Raw genomic sequence first — 20965 nt, 5'->3', positions numbered from 1 at the left:
GGCTCGAACTCACGGACCGCGAGATCGTGACCTGGCTGAAGTCGGTTGGCGCCGCCCAGGCGCCCCCCTCCCTGTCCCTTTTTAATCGCTCCTCGTTTTTCCCTTCCATTTTAATTTAAATTTAATTGGCAAAATTTTGATTATGAGTGAACTTAGCTCCCCACCTTTCTGGTACCTGTGCCTGAGCAGAAGCTTGTTAGTGGAAGAAAAGGTTAGTAGAGGAAAAGGGAGGCTGGTTTCGCTTTAAGTTTGTGACCGCAAATCTCATGTTCACTCTGCTGCTTGGCGTTCCTGCTATATTTCCCCAGTAAGCTCCAATTTCTTGCTCAAAGACAAATATTTTTTGTGTTCAGCTTTCATTCTGAGCCTCCCAGAGGTCTCCCGGCTTTTTGCATGGGCCCATGAGAAAATGGAAGAGTGCCTTTTTCATAGTAGTTTCTCAGGAAATGTTTGTTGAATGAATGGATTACTATCTTGGAGGAAGATTGCCTTCAGAGAGCTGATCTATTAGGCAAAGCACAGGGTCTCAAAAGTGCCACCACCACTTCTTTGAGTGACCTTGAGAAAGCCACTTAACTGCTCAGACCTTCATTCTCTTTGTCCATGAATGGACAACCGTTGATAACCGGTCACCTACCTTCCAGGTTATTTTGAGATGCAAGTAACTCAGTGTTATCTTCGTGCTTTTGGCACTCTTGCTCCTCTACACGTGTCCGTCATCTTAGTAAGACTGAGTCCTAATGTTTTTAATTGTGGTGTGCGGTCCTTCCTAACTTTGAATGTTAGGTTCAGTGGAAAGAACTTGGGATTCTGGAATCAGGCCTACTTACTGTTCATATCTCTGCTGCTCAGCCAAATGACCTCAGGTGGCCAGTCATTAACAAGTGAGGAAATACATCTGTTAATCTGAGGTGTTGATTCATTTGTTATGAAAGGACAGTAATTGTTGATCCATAGAATTGTAAGCCTCAAGTGGGATAATAATATGCATACGAACTATTTCTAGATTATAATACTGTGTGTATTATGGTTTGTACATTTTGGGAGGGTTTGTACAGAGGAGAAGGGTGGTTTTTCTTATTTTAGGTCCAAAACTCTTGAGATTCGGTAAGCACGAACATCAGAAATTCAACTACCATCAGCATATTAGAGAGTCAAGAATGTCTTTTTTTTTTTTTTTCCTCTCTCTTTTGCATGTATTTTGGAAGTGATTAGTTTTCAGGTGACATTCACTGACCTTGAAACATTATATGGAGATGTTGCTTCTTGGTCATTACGATTTGTAGGTACCATGACCAAGACTTTGATCTTTTGTTTCTCAGTGAATTGATTTTTTTGAAGTAAGCCTGACCTGCCATTCATTAATAATACATGAAGAAGAAACTTGAATTGGGAGATTAAAAAAGCCAGCATTGGTGGTGGTGTTACTAATTCTTTTATCGAGACAGACTAGACTTTTCTCCTTTGTTATATCTTGGTCACAGTTCCCTGCTTCGGGATTCAAATGACTCGTATGGACCAAGAGGCAGAGGCATTCAGTTAGGCCACAAAGTCTAGACTTCAGGTTTATAGCTAGCTAAATGTAGGTTCCTAATAACCACATGCTCTGTTCTTTTGACTGTGGCTTGTAGATGCTCGATTTTTGTGAGCTCAGGGTGTTGAGCTGCAAAGTTTGAAATTGGCCGAGGCTTCCTAGTTGCTGATTATGGTGTTTTTCACAATCTCTCTTGAGGGAGGAGCGCTTGACCAGAGCCCAAGAACTCACTGTTCTGCCTGAGTGGAGTATTTTAAGGAGCACGTCATGCTCTCTTCTTACCATCGTAATAACTTCCCCAGGACCATTGTGCTCTGTCTGTTCTGTTCTCACCTACCTGACCCTTTCACCTTATAATGTTGGACCAGGCAGTTTCTGACCTTAGCCTGTCCCCACCCTCTTCAGATTCTCTGCACATGTCAGTAGTCTTTTTCAGCTTAGAGGGGACTCAGCCATTCCCTTCCACCTAAGGCAGTAGCAAGAAAAAGTAAATCTGCTTGAAACTTACAGGCTGTGTATGGTGAGGGTCTGACAGTAAAGCAGGTGGCTTCACACCTGACTCTGAATCAGCTCCCCACCCTGGCACATGGACTCCCACACCCATTGCCACCATGATGGCAGGGATGATGATGATGATGGTGGTTATAGAAAGGAGTCCTGGAATTTTGTATTAATAGTCAAGATTGGCAATCATTGTCTTCCAGTAAACAGTGGTTCTTACTCTGTTAATCAGAATCTTCAAACCACACAATTTACCTTTCACATTATTGAAAACACCTTGTACCATTTTGGACCCTTTCAAGATTCATGGGGAATCTGCAGATGGAGCCTAATGAGGCAACTGTCTTGGTTTGATTTCTGTCCAGTCTGATTGTCTTTGAACAGAAAAGCTGACATGGCTGTATTCGTTTCCTAGGGCTGCCGTAACAAATTACCACAAACTGGGGGACTTAAAACAACAGAAATGTGTTCTCTCACAGTTCTGGAGGCCAGAAGTCAGAAATGGATGTGCCAGTAGTGTTGGGTCCTTCTGGAGGCTCTGAGGGAGCATTCCTTTCAGTGCCCGTCCCTGAGATTTTGGTGGCTGTCGGCTATCCTTGGCTTTGGACACATCACTGCAATCTCTGCCTCCATCTTCTTGTAGCCTTCTTGGTGTGCTCTCTTGCTCTAATAAGGACACTTGTCGTTGGGTTTAGGGCCCAGCCAGGTGATCCCCAGGATGATCTCAAGATCCTTAACTGAATTACATCTGCAAAGACTCTTATTCCAAATAAGGTCACATTCACAGGTTCTAGATGGATATATCAGGGTGGGGGAGGGGTGGGCACTGTTCAGTCCACTCTAGGGGGCATAGCAGGCTCTTCTGACATCCCCGGCCAGATTTTTTGCTGCTGCTCGTCACTGCTTGTAAGAGAGACAGACTGGCTGGGGCGCCTGGGTAGCTTAGTCAGTTGAGTGGCCTACTTCTCAGGTTATGATCTCAGAGTTCACGAGTTTGAGCCCCATATCAGGCACTGTGCTGACAGCTCGGAGCCCGGAGCCTGCTTCAGATTCTGTGTCTCCCTCTCTCTCCGCCCCTCCCCCACTTGCTCTCTGTCTCTCAAATAAATAAACATTAAAACAAAACAAAAAGAATGGCAGAGTGACATCCATCTGTGCTTCCTCATCCCAGCTCTACTAGCAGAGAAAAGTGCAAAACAATCATTTGACAAGAGAGTCAGTAACATTTTTCTCATATTCTGTTTTTAGGTGTTATGTCTAGAAATCTTTTCTCATATTCCTAAATCCCTAAGTTTTTCTCCTCTCTTAGAATAAGACAAGATCCTATTTTGCCTGGGCCCAAAATTGCAGTTTCATACCTGGTCTTGAGTAAATCAAAAGTGTATTGTGTTTCTCTGTAGATAGGACAAAAACAATTTTCTTTCACTTCCCAGATACAGCTTTTTCTTCCAGAGTTGGAACCTCTCTCTAGTTTGACATGTATATGGTTTTGTATTGAGCTTTGCATAATTCTGTGAACTTAAAAAGGTACATTAATACCAGCTTGTGGTCATAAAACTTGAGCAATATACAAATGAATGCAATAAAAATTTGAAAGCTCCCTTCTTTTCCTTTTTCACATTTTTCTGAATCCTGTTATGTGGATGTGTGGATTTTAGGCACTGTACTGAGCTGGTAATATTAGGTAAAGAAAAATGAATGTATTGCTAGGCTCGACTACTTGTTTATAGGGTGGTAAACTGCTTCTAAATCCATTTCAGCCGCGTCTTTGTGTCTTTATCTATAGAGTTTTCTAGGTTACGTGTGGAGATAGTGTATCATCATGTATAAAGAAAAGTTTAGCTTGTGAAACTGCTTTAATAATAGATGTTATTTCGGGGCGCCTGGGTGGCTCAGTTGGTTGAGCATCTGACTTCGGCTCAGGTCATGATCTCACAGTTAGTTTGAGCCCCGCATCTGGTTCTGTGCTGACAGCTCGGAGCCTGGAGCCTGCTTCGGATTCTGTGTCTCCCTCTCTCTGCCCCTAACCCGCTTGCATTCTGTCTCTCTCTCTCTCTCAAAAATAAATAAACATTAAAAAAAAATGATAGATGTTATTTCTACTTTCTTCCTCCTATAGATTCTAAATTCTGTTTATATTTTTCTTTTTGCAGGTTTAACCCAGAGACTGACTTCACCATAGAAACACCCATAGTTATATCAATGGTTGGGGCAAGATAGTGGCAACAGGCAAAGGAAAAATAGCTTTGACATCCTAAGGACAATGAGTATGCTAAAACCAAGTGGGCTTAAGGCCCCTACCAAGATCCTTAAACCTGGAAGCACAGCTTTGAAGACACCTGCTGCTGGTAAGGCTTTCTGTTTTCCCTTAGTAGAAATCAATTAGAATCCTATTTGAAAACTTTAAAAAGACAGCCTTATAAAACTTCATATTCTTGAAAATATTTGAAAAAGGTTTAATTAAAAGACCTGGAATTTTATATCCAAAAATCTTAAAAAAAATTTTTTTTAATGTTTATTTTTGAGAGAGAGACAGAGTGCGAGTGGGAGAGGAGCAGAGAAAGAGGGAGACACAGAATCTGAAACAGGCTCCAGGCAGAACCCGATGAGGGGCTCAAACTCATAAACCATGAGATCATGACCTGAGCCAAAGTCGGATGCTTAACTGAACCACCCAAGTGCCTGTATGTCTATAAATCTTAATAAAGAGTTTACTTTTCTTGTAGGGTGTCTTTTTTTTTTTTTTTTTTTTTTGTAACTTAGTTTATTTAGGGGTACTTGGGTGGCTCAGTTGGTTAAGTGACTGTTGGTTTTGGCTCAGGTCATGATCTTGTGGTTCGTGAGTTCAAGCCCCACATCAGGCTCTGTGCTGGCAGCACGGAGTCTGCTTGGGATTCTCTCTCTCCCTCTCTCTCTGCCCCTCCCCTGTTTGCTCTCTCTCTTGCTCAAAATCAATAAATTAAAAAGAAAATAAACTTAATTTGTTAAGTGTTAAGTGTTAAGATACACTACTTTGTTTTTCTCCCTGTGTCATTTTGAACTCATCTGGGCCTTTCTCCTTGGGGTTTAGGGTTGTGTGGAGAAAACAAAGACGAGTCTGGTTTAAGAGATTTGATGACACTGACCGATCTGAAGTTGGCCATTGGTTTCAAGGGAGCAGGCAGTACAGTGGCCCAAATCTGGCTTATGCGGGAAATCATCCCCATTTCATAGATGAACCCGTGCCCTTGCCCATCTTCAGCCTCTTCCTCCTCTGTTCTCCATCTCCTCCTCCACCATTTCAATTTATATCCCATAATGGCCACCTAAGGTCTTTAATAAGAGAGACAGGAGAGGGTATCTGATGCTTGCTTTTATGGTCTTTTAATGTGATTTATACACTATTAGATAGGTTATCAGCCATCCCAGACAGATGTCCACCTTAAAATATTAGTCTAACCTTGTTTCTTTAAGTTTTTCCATAAAACCTCATTGATCTTTCATGAGGGCAGGGATCTTTGGTGGTTTTTTTTTTCCCCACTACCCAAATCCACCCACATACGTGGAACATTGCCTAGCTCATAACAGGAGCTCATTAAATATTTGTTGACTGAATAAAGGTCCCAAATTATTTACATTTTGTGTAATGAGGATAAACCCATGTTTTCCTGTGTTTTTATCAGAGAAGCCATAAAACATCTTAGATGAGAGGCAAGCTTTGCTTTGGCATCTCTTATTCTCCTTCCCCTCAAAATCCTTTCTCTCTTTAGGACCCCTTCAAATGCTGTCCCTTCCTTGAGCCCTTCCACAGTTATACTCACCCTTGTTTTAGACAAATTAAAAAAAAAATTCTTTTAATGTTTATTTATTTTTGAGACCGAGACAGAGCATGAGTGGGGGAGGGGCAGATTGAGAGGGAGACACAGAATCCGAAGCAGCCTCCAGGCTCTGAGCTGTCAGCACAGAGCCCGACTTGGGGCTCAAACTCATGAACGATGAGATCATGGCCTGAGCTGAAGTCAAATGTTTAACTGACTGAGCCACCTAGGTGCCCTCTCACCCCTGTTTTAGAATTGTCTTTTTCACTTTTAGCATTTTTTTTTTAATTTATTTATTTTTGGGACAGAGAGAGACAGAGCATGAACAGGGGAGGGTCAGAGAGAGGGAGACACAGAATCTGAAACAGGCTCCAGGCTCTGAGCTGTCAGCACAGAGCCCAATGCGGGGCTCGAACTCACGGACCGTGAGATCACGACCTGAGGTGAAGTCGGCCGCTTAACCTACTGAGCCACCCAGGCGCCCCATTTTTAGCATTTTTTATGCACACCCTTTAGCATATAAAGTCCTTGGGTGCAGGAGATCAGGAGAAATTCACTTGGTTTCCTCAACAGTATTCGGCACACACTAGTTGGTTTTTTTTTTTTTTTTTTTTTTTTTTTTTTAGAGTCAAGCAGCCTATAAACATTAAAATTTAATATGCTTAAAAGGAAATAATTACCAGTTTGAGCACTTTTATGAGGATTGTTTTTCAGAAACTCATGGTTTCAGCACTCTGTCAGGAAGAATTGTTCATGTACAAAGCTGGAATAGATTCTAAAAAACTGGGCTGGCCTGTCTTTGGCAGATGATTATCTGTTTGATCTGAGAGCGTCTACCATCTTCTAAAAACAACAACAACACAAACCCTTCATAAATCAAAACTCCACAGTCTCCTGTGTAGGGTAAAGGGATGTTCCTCCTCCTTAGGCCGTCCAGACAATTCTGTTCTTTGATCTGTGCATGGTTCACTCTTTTTTTGTTGATCAGGCCTCAGGCCAGATGTTACTTCCTCCAGGAGGCCTTTCCTGACTGCTCTGCCTAAAGCCACTGTCTCCTCCACCGCACTTCCATCACCTGAAATCACCTGGTGTGTCTTTTGACTGACCCCACGTCTCTACTCTGGGCTCTGTAATGGCATGGGCTGTGCTGTCGTGCTTTGTCCCCTCGTGAAGAACAGTGCCTGTGACTAGGTGCTGGAGTGGTAGAAACTCAAAGAAAAGAGGAGCATGAATAAATACATTATTTCATTTAATCTTTATTTTTATTTTTTTGAAGTTTATTTATTTTGGGTGGGGGGGAAGGGCAGAGAAAAAGAATCCCAAGTAGGCTCCGCAAGGTCAGTGCAGAGCCCAATGTGGGGCTTGGACTCACGAACTGCAAGACCATGACCTGAGCCAAAAGTGGACGCCTAACCGACTGAGCCACCCGGGTATCCCTTATTTTATTACTTTTTTAAAGCATATTTATTTTGAGAGAGAGCCAGCGTGTGCATGTGAGCGGGAGAGGGGGTAGAGAGAGACAGAATCCCAAGCCGTTTCCACACTGTCACAGAACCTGAGACGGGGTTGGATCCCATGAACCGTGAGATCATGACCTGAGCTGAAATCAAGAGTTGGACACTTAATTGAGCCACGCAGGCACCCGTAAAACTCTTTACATTTATTTATTTTTGAGAGACAGAGAGACGGAGCACAAGTGGGGAGGGGCAGAGAGAGAAGGAGGCAGAATCTGAAGCAGGCTCCAGGCTCTGTGCCCTCAGCACAGAGCCCGACGCAGGGCCTGAACTCATAAATCGTGAGATCATGACCTGAGCCGAAGTCGTATGCCTAACCGACTGAGCCACTCAGGCGCCCCGAAAACTCTTTAGATACTACTTTCCTCTTACAGATGAAGAAATTAAACTCAGAGATCATGTAACATCCTAAGACTGCAATATACCTAGTAAATGGTAGTGTGCTTAAGGGGCACCTGGTGGCTCATTCAGTTAAGCGTCTGACTCTTGGTTTCTGCTCAGGTCATGATCTCGTGGCTTTATGAGTTCCAGCCCCATGTTGGGCTCTGTGCTGACAGTGTGGAGCCCTCTTGGGATTCTCTGTCTTCCTCTCTCTCTCTGCCCCTTCCCTGCGCCTGCTGTCTCTGTCTCTCTCAAAATAACCAAAAAAAAAAAAAAAAAAAAATGATAGAGTGGTTAAGATTGTGGACTTGGCCAGTTCATACCAAATATTTAATGAGCACTTGCTGGATGAATGCTGGAATTTCCAGTGTAAATATCACATTTCTGGCAAAATTTAACTTCTGTTTTTGCCACAGGGTAGAGATTACATAAAGTCATCTTGCCTTAGCAGCAAGTTTGGCCAAGTGCTACCTTTTTTTTCCCTTGTGATTTCCACATCTCTGCCAGCAAAGGAATGGGGTTTATCTGGTGTCTTGGAGTGAGGTGGCAGGGCTGCAGCTCCGAGTCCCCTCCTTCTTCAGGCATGACTGCGAATCTCTGCTTCCGAGGTCCTGGACTTGTCAGCCTTCCCTGACTGTGCCCTCGTGGGAATAGCGCCCGTCTCCGGGGATCTGAATGGGTGTTTGCTCCTGATGTGCAGGGAGGAGGGGAAAGGAAAAGATGAAATCAAACCTGTATTATGATCTATGGGAAAGGGACTGGGGGGGGGGGGCGCGGGGGTGGGGGGGGCATAATTGCCGGTAAGGATTAATCCCACCAGCTCACTGAGTTTCGACAGCATTGAAAATGGTAGTGGTGGGTCAAGTACTTTTATCTTTTTTTGTTGTTGTTTAATTGATTTAAGTAATCTCTATACCCAATGTGGAGCGCGACCTCACAACCCCGAGATCAAGAGTCGTATGCTTCACTCAGCCAGCCACGTGCTCTAATGGGTTAAGTACTCTTTGCCTCCTTGTTAAAAATAAAAAAGGACCACTCACCTTAGAAATGCTGTGACTCCTGTTGCTTTGGGCTTTCTCCAGTTTATTTTCCTTTAAGGTAGAAAGGAGTGGTCTGCTCGAATATGAAAGTGAATCTTCTCTGATCCTTTCTTCTGTTTGCAGTTGTAGCTGCAGTGGAAAGAACAACATCCAGTGAAAAAGCATCAAGTGCGCCATCCTCTGAGGCACAAGAGGAATTTGTGGATGACTTTCGAGTCGGGGAGAGAGTTTGGGTGAATGGGAATAAACCTGGATTCATCCAGTTTCTGGGAGAAACCCAGTTCGCACCGGGCCAGTGGGCCGGGATTGTTTTAGATGAACCCATAGGCAAAAATGACGGTTCAGTGGCAGGAGTTCGGTACTTCCAGTGTGAGCCTCTAAAGGGCATATTCACCCGCCCTTCGAAGTTGACAAGGAAGGTGCAGGCAGAAGATGAAGCTAACGGCCTGCAGACGACTCCTGCTTCCAGAGCGACTTCGCCTCTGTCCACCTCAACGGCCGGCATGATGACCTCGTCCCCAGCAGTCCCTTCAAATATCCCCCATAAATCGTCCCAGCCAACAGCAAAGGAACCTTCAGCCACGTCTCAGATCAGCAACCTTACAAAAACTGCCAGTGAATCTATCTCCAACCTCTCAGAGGCCGGTTCAATCAAGAAAGGAGAAAGAGAGCTCAAAATTGGAGACAGAGTATTGGTGAGTCCATAGACCTTTCCGAGGTCATTGTGTTGAACTGAGACTAGTTACTGATGAATGGTTGAAATGCACACAGATAGGCTTGGCATCTGTTCTAGAGGGACCGCTCATTTATAGAGAAGTTCGTCAACTTTTCTAATTGTTGGGTTTATGTGTGAAAATGCAGCAAATTAGTAATTGGCTATATAGTATGAACATAATTTTGCAATGGTTAGTTGAAGTTTTATCTACCAGTTTAGCCAAAAGAATGTTGAATTTATTATTTGTAACTATTAGTTGACAAAGCAAGCTCAGAAGTGGACTTGGAAAGTTTTTTCCCCCTGGTTCTTAATTTTTGCTTTAAGGATGGTGTGTAGGTGTATATAAGATCCTGCTTTTTTAGGTGTCTTGAAAAACTCAGACAAAACAGGATGTCATTTCAGAATTTCTGTGCCTCTGAAATTACCAGGTTCAGATCTAGGAAAAGGAAGGAAATGTGCAGTAGTTTCTGTTTACTAATAGGCAAGAAACACAACATGTAAGGTGTATGCTGTATGTAATTCTAGAACCCCTGAATTTATGACAGTGATTGATGTGTTCTTTGTTTTAAACAAGAAGCTAAAAACACCAGCTTTGCCTTTGTGACCTCAGCAAGTTAAACAAGAAGCTAAAAACACCAGCTTTGCCTTTGTGACCTCAGCAAGTTATTTAACTTCCCAGTTTCCTCATCCGTAAGAACATAATAATAGTACTAACTAACCTAGCATCATTGGAAGGATTAAATTAGATAACGCATTTAAACTTTTTTTTTTAATTTTTTAAAATTTTTACTTATTTTTGAGAGAGAGAGAGAGAGAGCATGAAAAGTGGAAGGGCAGAAAGAGAGGGAGACACAGAATCCGAAGCAGGCTCCAGGCTCTGAGCTGTCAGCACAGAGCCTGATGCGGGGCTCAAACCCACAAACTGCGAGATCATGACCTGAGCCGAAGTCGGACACTTAACCGGCTGAGCCACCCAGCACCCCAACGCATTTAAATTTCTTAGCAGCGCCTGGTAGACAGCAAACACTCGAGACGGTAACTCTTTTTTTCACTGATGAAAATTTAAAGCTTTCCTATTTCACTCTGTGAACACTTCAGTTAGTTCGGTTAAGGCATGAAGTTGGTCAGCAGTCTCTAACCCTTTGCTCTTCCTTTTCTCGTGTCTGTTGAGCAGCTGTAGAAGTCGCTGGACGTGGCAGCTTCCAGTGATGCAATGGGAAGACGGGGAGAGCTGTTAGCCCTCAGTGTGCCTCAGGTGGTGTTTCCACAGTGCTCTGGAGGAGCCCCGTGGAACTGAGAAGGAGGCTCGGAGAAGGGTGGTCACTAGTTCAAGGGCTTCCAACCCGAAGAAGGGTAGACGTGCAATTTAAATTTTGGTCTTTTTACTCAGGTGCCTGTTGTGGAGAGGTGATGATTGACCGTATACTTTTTTTTTATGTTTATTTTTGAGAGAGAGAGAGCACACATGCACACAGGAAAGGGGCAGAGAGAGAGGGAATGTTTCAAGAATCCCCTGCACGCAGAGCCCAATGCAGGGCTCGAACTCACAAACTGTGAGATCTTGACCTGAGCTGAAATCAAGAGTCGGGCACTTAACCGATTGAGCCACCCAGGTGCCCAACAGTATAATTGTAAAATTGGAAGTGTTCTTTGTGGTTTTGTTGTGTTACAGATAGGAAACTTACACCCAGGGAAATGAAGTGACTACCTACAGGTCACCCAGTGGGTTCCCAGCAGATTTTAGAGTTAGGACCCAGGACTTCTGCCCCCCAGGCCTGTAGCACCATGAATCCAGGAGACCTCACATACCTTTGGGGGCCTTCTAATACCTCTTACCTTCAAGGGGTTCCTTCTGGATCCCTTTGTTTCAAGGTCAGTGTGTTCCCTCTTCGGTTAGTCATGAATTTCAAAGGCAGATGTGTCAGAACTTAGAGCATGTTAAGACAGCTTTTCCATGCGATGCAACTCAACGTATATCTCATTTGTTTAGCTGCTGTTCCCTTGCTGTACCAGTTTTGGGTTTGGTACAACTGCTCTTTTGTGGCAATAAAGGTTTTTTGATACTTACTTTTTTTCTTTTTCTTTTTCTTTTTCTTTTTTACTCTGTAGATAACTGCTGCCATGAATGCCTTTAAAATTTTTTGCTGTGTGTATATATCTTACTTTCACAGGGTAAATTCATAGAGGTGGAATTACTAGTTTAAAGGGTATAAACATTTTTAAGGCTTATGGTACATACTCACATAGTCAGCTTTGGTTAAATCAGAAACCTGTTACCTTAGCACAGGACTGCTCTGTAGATTAGATTGCAGGTTATATGCAATGCCAGACTAAGTGCTTTTTGTCAACAACTTCTTTCTTTCCCATTGGAGAAAGCACATGGCACACTTTCAAAACAAGAAATGCTCCCTTTCCACCAAGCAAAGTGAGTTGATTGAAATCCTGGTCTAGTGGTAAACCGCTTGACTGCTAAAACAGCCGAAATACATGGTCATCATGGTTTAACTCACAACAAAAGGCTCTCACGAGGATGCTGTGATTAAAGTGGACCTGAAGGATAGGAATTGGGCTGCTCAAAGGAAGTGGTGGTGGGCAGAAGGAGCCTTCTGGCTGAGGAAGGGGCAGACTCCCTGAGATGGGAAGGCGTTGGCATGTTTGAGGAAGAGACCAGTGTCCTTCCCCAGGTGCAGTGTGTGGTAGGAGGTGAGGCTAGTTAACTATGTGGGGTCTGCAGGGACAAATGACATGGAGCCTATGAGGACAGGCTGTGTTCTCGTTAGGAACAATGAGAGTGGTATTGGATTTGTAGCTTGGGAAGATCACTCCGACTGCTTTGTACAGAATGGACTCGAGGTGGGTAAGAACGGGTTGGAGGTTCTTTGAAGAGGTTGGACGTCGAAGGAGAGTACAGAGGTCTGGCTGATGGTCAGGCTGATGCTGGAGGAATGCTGGGTCTCCGGAAGATTTTGTTTATTTTCTTTTTTTAAAGATGTCAACATCTGGAGTATTTATATTCTGACTAAAATGATCTGGACCCAAGGAACAGGTTACAGACACAGTAGAGAGGGGATCAGTGGTGGACAGAAGTTCCTGGAAGGAGATGTCACCCCAAGCTCATACACAGGAAGAATTAACTGGCTTGTGATTAAGAGAGGGAGACTTCCTCCATTTTTATAGGAAGGAAGAAGGTGAATCTGCAGACACAGGTTGGAGTGTAGAGGTTTGAATGGTGTACTGCTAGGAAAATTTTAATGACATGGTCAGAACTGGCATACTTGGAACACAATTTAACTTGAATCTATGAGAATTTTATTTTTATTTTTATTTTTTTTTAATTTTTTTTTTTCAATGTTTATTTATTTTTGGGACAGAGAGAGACAGGGCATGAACGGGGGAGGGGCAGAGAGAGAGGGAGACACAGAATCAGAAACAGGCTCCAGGCTCCGAGCCATCAGCCCAGAGCCTGACGCGGGGCTCGAACTCACGGACCGCGAGATCGTGACCTGGCTGAAGTCGGACGCTTAACCGACTGCGCCACCCAGGCGCCCCAGAATCTATGAGAATTTTAAGTCTTATGAGTGTATTATTGGAAGCAATAAAATTATTTACTGCCTTTGGTTAGTATTTCTAGGAGAAATTACAAGAGTGCCTTAGAGCCACAGCATTTTAGAGCCTGGATGGGATCTTTTGAAATCACCAAATGCCTCACTTTGCTTATAATACTGAAGCCCAGAGAAGAAGCAGGACTTGCCTCAGGTTGTATAGGTTTGTGATAAATGTGTGTGCGAATGTCCCAGTTTCGGTGTAACACGCCGCTTTGTTTAATAGAAATCTTTGCTTTAGAAATATGAAACATTTTTGCTTCAAGATGAATTTATTAAGGAAACTAGATATGAAAATCTGAAATATTTGATACAGAATTTTCCTAATTAAAGTTGGTTACCAAAATCCCACAAAACTAAGATCATCAGATCACTGTTATGTGAGGCTTGTTCTAGAATGTTCCCAGTCCCACCCACAGGGCCCTCGTGACTTCTGCCATGTTGAGCTGGTACAGAGAAGCCGGCAATTGAGCTTGCCTTCATACCCCCACCCTCTGTAACTTCACTTCTTCAGCCCATTGCAGGAAGAGCAAGAAAGTGGATTTCTGCATTGGGTGTGGTGTTTAGCCAAACGACCTGTGTAAGATCCCAGTAGGAGCTCCGGAGCTATGACTGTATCAGGCACGTGTTTCTTAGGAAGGCAGTTAGGGCTTGCCGAAGCTCCCCTTGTCACCTCTCCCCTGCACTGTACGCTCATAGTCGCCAGCAGGATCAGTTAGCCATGGAGTAAGTTGTGCTGATTTTGGTACTATCTGGAAGCCCGAGGAGGGTCTGTCAGAGCTGCTTGTAACAAACCCATGTGTGTCCTTCCCGTCTCTCTCTGGTCTCTGTGCTCCCATGTGTCCTCGTGAATATTGCATGGATCTCCCCGAAGATTGCTTTAGCCCATCCGGTGTGGTGAGCTGCTTTGGCTTCATACTGGGGCTCACTGGACTCTCAGAGACCTGCCTCATTGCAGACTGGGAATCTCTAGGCAATAGGGATTCTCTAGGGAATCTCAGGGCAATAACTAATTGCCCTGAATGTTTTTGAGATGGCCTTGCTGCGTTTTTGGGTATATTTGATATTTCAAGGAGGTGATGTCATATTCTTGAGAAGCATGACTGACTTCCAGCTGTTGTGTTTCAACATGGTTGTCTCCATATCTGGGACTGTATGTTCTGTGCCAAATTCTTAGCCTATGACCATATATGAGAAGGAGACTTCTAAGCACTTTATTTTTTAAAATGACAAGTTTAATGTTCTTATAAGCTGCTCCCAGAGCTCTTACACTAACAGTCCTACGGTATAGATCTGTAGGTCTTTTGGATACTGTGAAAGAAGAAAAAAGTCTTCCTGAGAATTAAAAAATACCTTTATTCATAAGATTTATTTTGTGTGTGCTTGAACCTTAAATAACTATAGTTCATCTAGTATATACTTTGTGTGTCTCTCTTGATTAGTTCAATGTTATGTTTGTGAGATCTATCTGTAACTTATTAATTTAAAACACACATATAGCAGGGTCATATTGTGTAAACACCACTTCACAATATACTTCTGTTGGTTGACTGGAGGCATTTCTATACTAGTAAATACAATTCTTATTTAAAATAAGAAGGGGTACTTGGGTGGCTCAGTAGGTTAAGTACCTGACTCTTGATTTCGGCTCAGGTCATGATCTCGTGGTTCATGAGTTCAAGCGCCACATCTGGCTCCATGCTGATGGTTGCGGAGCCTGCTTGAGATTCATTTTCTCTCTGTGCCCTTCCCTTGCTTGTGGGCGCTCTCTCTCTCTCTCTCAAAACAAATAAACTTAAAAAAAAATAAGTTCTCTTTGGTATCACACTCTTTGGAAGCTATTGCACCTAATTTAATCATAGGCATTAGATTGCTTCCATTGTTTTCCCTAGAAATGAAGTTTCTGTGTAAAGGAATATATAAACATTTAAAATTATAATATATTGCCAAATTATAGTCCAGAGCACCATTACCATTTTATGTTTACATAAATATGACCCCACTAAATGCCCTTTCTAATAATTTGATTTCTTCTGGTTTCCTCAGTTCTCTTACCAGTGACTTAGAACCCCCAAATCTTTGAGTCTGGTTGTCACATTGCGCTTATATTGGGCATTTGTTCATCACCTACCTGGGCAGGTTCTTGTGGAAGTTGTTCTTTACTGTGGCCTCTCTGTACCTTGATTGCTGGATAGTTTGTTATTTTGAAATACAGAAAGATCTGTTATTTTGTATGCTGCAAAGTTGAGCAGACTCTAGATGTTCGCATTATGTTAAAAACGTTTTGGAGAGGCATCTGTGTAGCTCAGTTGGTTAAGCATCTAATTCTTGGTTTCGGCTCAGGTTTGTGAGTTCGTGCCCCACATGGGACTCTGCTTTGATAGCGCAGAGCCTGCTTGGGATTCTCTCTGTCTCTCCCTCCCTCCCTCCGTCTCTCTCCCCCTCCTTCTCCCTCTCCCTCACTCTCTGCCCCTCTCCTGCTCACTCTCTCCCTCAAAATTAATAAGTAAATGCTTAAGAAAAAACGACAAACCTCTTTTTGGAGACCCTGGCTGACTATGGGGATCTTTTCCAGCATAATAGATTTTATTCGGGGACCTGCAGAGAGCCTCACAGTATTGGTGAGAAGCTGGCTCCAGCAGCTGCCTCCTCTTTGTCAGAGCCAGGGCCAGTGGAATCACATCCTAGCAGTTCATGGTGGGTGCAGGTGCCCTTCCTCCTCCTCCCTGCTTTTACTTGTGAGAGGGTAGAATAAGTGTGCTTTTCCCACTTTTACTTGCAGGGCTTGAGGGTGCATAAAGCCATCCACCTGTTAGATTTCATGTCTTGGGTTTCATCCTCCCCCTCCCCCTCTCTAGCCCTGTTGTCCTGCACTGTCTGAAGTGGGCTGGCATCACTTTCACCCGGACTTCCAGACCACTGCCCAGCCACTACCTGTCTCTCCCCAGTTCTGTTCTCCACACAGTTACAGAGTGGGGCATCTAAAATGTAGACCTGATCATGCTATTCCTGCATAAAACCCTTTGTGGGGCCCTGTCTGTCTACACCGGTGGTTTTGGTTTTGGTTTTGGTTTTGCAGCGTTGGGAGAGTTTTCTCCAGGGCTTAGTCCCTGAGCCTGGCTAATTAATGTGAGATTAGGTTCTTTTTGCAAACATAAGATATCTTACAGAGATCAAAGCTGGTATCTCTCTAGCCTTGAGAACTTTGTGTAGGCCCTTGGGGCTCCAGAAGTTCTGGTTGAGAACACAGATCCCTCTGTCCTACTGTGGGACTGGGAGAGAGGAAAGGTCAACTACTGCCCAGGCCTGAGTCTAATGTTGGAAAGCCTGTTACTAGAGCACATCTTCTAACTCTTAGTATTGCTTTCATGAAATCGTTAAGCAGAATTAATCAAAATATCTTGAACCTGAGACTAGAGAGTTTGGGCAAAGAATATTTTGAATAGGGGTTTTTAGAGAAGGAAAAATGTAGAAGTCTTCCTTGCAGCTTCTCAGGGATTGGTAATGGGTTTGTTTGACTTCTTCCTAGTTCCCAGGTAATCCTTTCCAGGGAACACTTAAGTTTAATATACATACACGGTATGGTTAGCTGTTACACGTTGGCTCATTTCTTGTGGTAGTATTCTAGAAATACTATGAATGATGGAGTGAAGTAGTTACAAGTTAATCTGGTTGGTGAGCATACTAGCATCTTTATACATTTTTATGTGTCTTTTATTTTTAAAAGTAAGTAAATAAAGAGGTGCTGTCTGATACCCAGGTGGCATTTCAGTTTTCTGCCTTGCCAGCCCCTTAAGGGAATCCTATTCTTGCTGCTATGACATACATCCATTACCCCATTTATCATCTTTTTTTAAAGCTAAACCTATCTTTTATGTGGGTATAAAAAATAGCTGGTATATATATTTTTAATCTTGTTCTTTCTTTTTTTAAAATTTATTTTGAGAGAGAGTGCAAGCGTCAGTGGGGAGGGGCAGAGAGAGACATAGAGAATCTCAGGTGCTTTCAGGGCAGAGCCTGACACGGGGCTCAATCTCATGAACTGTGAGACCATGACCTGAGTCAAAACCAAAAAGTCTGAAGATCAATCGACTGAATCACCCAGGCTCCCCTCTCTATTGTTTTTAAACCACTCTATGGAGGTATAGTATATGCATCCATTGTGAGTGTATAATTCAGTGGTATTTAATAAATGTATAGAGTTATAAAATCTCTGCAGTCCAGTTTTAGAATATTTCTAGCACCCTAAAAAGTTCTCTTTTACCAGTTGGCAAGTCATTTTCCACTGCCAACTCCAGCCCCAGGCAATCACTGATCTGCTTTCTGTCTTATTCCTTTCCTGGTCACTTTCTATAAATGCCATTATATAACATACAGTTTTTTGTGTGTCTGGCCTCTTCCATAACATAATGTTTGAAGGTTCATCGTGTTGTAGCTCTTTGTTTTTCATGGCTAAATACGTTCCGTTTTATGGATATATCACATTTCATTATCCATTTGCCCATATATTTTCTTAAATTTTTGTTAAAGGAATTCCTGCTCCTACTTCAAAATGTCCTGATTTTGGTACTTACTTATAAGCCTCTGTGAAAAAGTCAATAGTTCTGTGCCCATGCTCTGATGTAACAGGCTAACCCTCTCCCCACCCCACCCCCTTTTTCTTTCTGTTTCTTGGTATTCTCATAGGCTTTACAGAAGGGAAGATGAATTTTAAGGGTTAACATGCAAGTCAAACAGCTTTTTCTTCTTTTAACCATCATCTTTATAATTATGCCGTCTTTTTATTTTCCCTGTTTGTTCTCAGGAGAGTTATAGAGTTTATGAGAGGATACCTGTTCCACATCATCTGCGCTTGTCGTATTATTTTTCTAAGGGGGTTTACTCACTATCATACATTACAGATGGAGAGACTGAAATGATGACATGGAGTGAAGAAACGATGACGTTTACTTAGCCCAGGGAACCGGTAATAGCTGTATTTAACACCTTCCGTCATTCAGTAAATATGCTGAGTGTCTACTCTGTGCCACACCTTCTTCTTGGTGCTGTAGATTTGGCACTGACCGACACACTGCTGTCTAACAGGGCTTCCCATTACATTAAAATGAAATCGGAATTCCGTCCCTGCAGGGCCCACGTGCTCTGGATCCTGCCCACCCTTCTGACCTCCTTTCCCTCAACATGTCTCCCTTCCCCACTCCATTCAGCCACGCTGGCCTCCTTGCTGTTTCCGACCCCCAGACTCATTCGCACCTTGGGATTTGCTCTTTCTTCTGCCCCTGGATCTTCACATGGTTAGTGCCTAGTAGTCACTTGAGCCTTGGCTCAAAGGTCACCTCCTTGAGGATCCTTTTCCTGCTGCCCCAGCTAAAGATCCTTCACAGGCACTATCACATCACCCTATTTTGTTTTGTTTCCTAGCCCTCTACACTACTCAAAACGTTCATTTTGTTTATTTACTTGTTGATTGTCCATTTTCCCCTGACCAAAATTTAGGCTCCGTGAAAGTCTAGAGACTTTGTATGTCGTTCACGATCATATCCCCAGCACTTACGATAGTGCCTGACATATAGTAGGTGCTCATAAATATTGTTAAAGAACCAGAGGGTTTTTAGTATAGCTGTCACGTACCCTCGAAGAGGGGGAGTAGAATTGTAAAGGATGACCACAAGAGGTGCAGTTAGGAGCCGGGGTAAAAATGAGGTAGGAAGGTTTAACCCTTCTCTGTGGGAGGCTTGCTCCAAAAAACCATCCCAAGTGGGGTTGGCTCTCTAGTTGAGGTAATACAGAATACCCGTGCTGGCCAACCTTCATTTCACAGCTGATTAAGTTTTAAGTCAGGGCTAAATTTGTACTTGGTAAATACCAATTAGCCATATTTACTTATAAACTTTTTATAAATAAACTGCTTAACTCAGAATATGGCAAACAAGAGGCCACCTCGTGAAGTTTCGTTGATCATAATATTCCTGTGAAACAGTCCCTCGTTACCACTCATTGGACATTTGCTAGCTTTGGAAACCAGGACACAGATTACGGGGCACGTTTGGGATTGGTGATAAATAGATGGGAGAGTTCAGAGAGCATTAAGTGTTTCCTCTTTCCTGTTTGTGGACTCGCTCATTAGCTGGCCGAATTCGTCAGTGTTCTTCTTTGTCACAGGAGCACCGGAGTTTGCAAGAAGAGTATTTGTATGTTCACACAGCATTTTGTAGAAGCCTCTTAAAACTACGTACTACTTTTCACCGGGATTGGTGGTCTCAGTTTCTCTCTCCATCAGTGACCAACACTGTGTTCTGTTTATATTTGTATCCCAAGGACCTAAGCACTCAAATATATATTGTATGAGTGAATAAGAACTTACAAATCTGAGATTTTGTGAAGCGTGAAAACAGTGGCTTTGTTTTTCTTTGAGGTCCTAGTTTAAGTTAATTTTGTCTCTAGTAGTGAGTTCTTTTTTTTTTTTCCCCCAATGTTTATCTTTCAGAGAGAGAAAGAGTAAGAGAGCAAGAGCGTGTGAGCAGGGGAGGGGCAGAGAGAGAGGGAGACATAGAATCTTAAGCAGGCTCCAGGCTCTGAGCTGTCAGCACAGAGCCTGACATGGGGCTCGAACTCAGGAACCACGAGATCACAAACTAAGCTGAAGTGAGACACCTAACCGACTGAGCCACCCAGGTGCCCCTCTAGCAGTGACTTCTGATTTTCACTTAGATTGACCACAGTTTAGGAGTTAATATGCTCGTTGTCTGAAAGTAAAGGGAGTGAATGGTAGTTATTTGTGTCTGTCATGGAAATCTAGTTTTTTGTATTTATATTAAAAATTTGTTTTCTCTAAAAATCTTGATATCTGTCTCTAAAACATAGATTTGAAAATTGTGTCTTATATCTAATGTAACCGCATATACTAAAATACTGTGGATTCTCTGGGACACTTGAGAAGTAAAACTAACTTCATAAAGTCATGTGTTTGTATTGTTTTGCTTTTTTATTTTCAAGAGAGAAGGCATGAGCAGGGGGAAGGGGCAGAAGGAGAGAGAGAGAATCCCAAGTAGGCTCTGTGCTGTTAGCTCAGAGCCTGACATGGGGCTTGATCCCATGACCTTGGCATCATGACCTGAGCTGAAATCAAGAGGCAGATGTTCAACTGACTGAGCCACCCAGGCACCCCTATAAAATCATATTTAAATACTTAAAAAAAATCTGACTATAGAATGATTAAGTAGAAAAGGATTTGAATGAATGAATGACTTCCTGTCTCTGTTGAAGATATTTTGAGCAACTACTGATGATCTTTTACAAGAAGAGGGAAAGTATATGGTCTGTCATAGGAGTCAAGAGTTTGAGGTTTGGTGGGAGAAAAAAATAAAAACAAACGCTCATCGTAGGAACCAGTAGTCATCCATTTCAAACAAAGTTTGTGGTATGGTATTTTTTTCTTCAGGGTAAATGTATATTTTACTGCCTGCCTTTAGAGAAATAGTTGCTTATGTGCTATTTGTGGTGTTCAAAATTTTTTTAATTTAATTTTCTTTTTTTTATAATAAGACATTTATTTTTCATACTCATTTGGGGGAAAGGAAAAAAGCCAGTTTGCCTTATCCAGTGATGATCTTTCTGAAAGAGTGTCCATTCCTTCCATAGAATTGGATAGGTTGCTTGATCTGAGGATTTTGGACTTTTCACTCATAAAGAGAACTTCCTCTTTGAAGAGAGTGGTCAGAGGGTGAGTCTTCATGAGCAGCTTTGCTGGTGCACAGCCAGAGTGCGTCTCTGAGTGAAGCTTTTCCCACACTGGCCACGCAGTAGGGTGTCTGTCCTGTGTGGATTTTGCCATGTGGGATACAATTCTTCCTGGTGTGGAAACTTCTGCACTGTGTACAG

General features: G+C 42.8%; 1 protein-coding gene across 16 annotated transcripts in view; it reads left to right on the top strand.

Annotated features, from left to right (window-relative positions):
• Positions 1–20965, top strand: part of CLIP1 (CAP-Gly domain containing linker protein 1) — a 126498-nt gene that overhangs the window by 32521 nt on the left and 73012 nt on the right. For all 16 annotated transcript variants that reach the window (XM_040443944.1, XM_040443952.1, XM_040443954.1 and 13 more), the window contains 2 exons: positions 4189–4383; positions 8891–9462. In XM_040443944.1, the coding sequence (XP_040299878.1) occupies positions 4299–4383; positions 8891–9462 (657 nt within the window). In that variant the 5' untranslated portion in view covers positions 4189–4298. The remainder of the gene's footprint in view (positions 1–4188; positions 4384–8890; positions 9463–20965) is intronic.

Source organism: Herpailurus yagouaroundi, unplaced genomic scaffold (assembly GCF_014898765.1).
Source record: "Herpailurus yagouaroundi ecotype Mexico unplaced genomic scaffold, PumYag 191, whole genome shotgun sequence".
Classification (NCBI taxonomy): Eukaryota; Metazoa; Chordata; class Mammalia; order Carnivora; family Felidae; genus Herpailurus; species Herpailurus yagouaroundi.
Note: the sequence above shows the minus strand (reverse complement) of the source record. Positions and strands in the feature narration are given on the sequence as shown.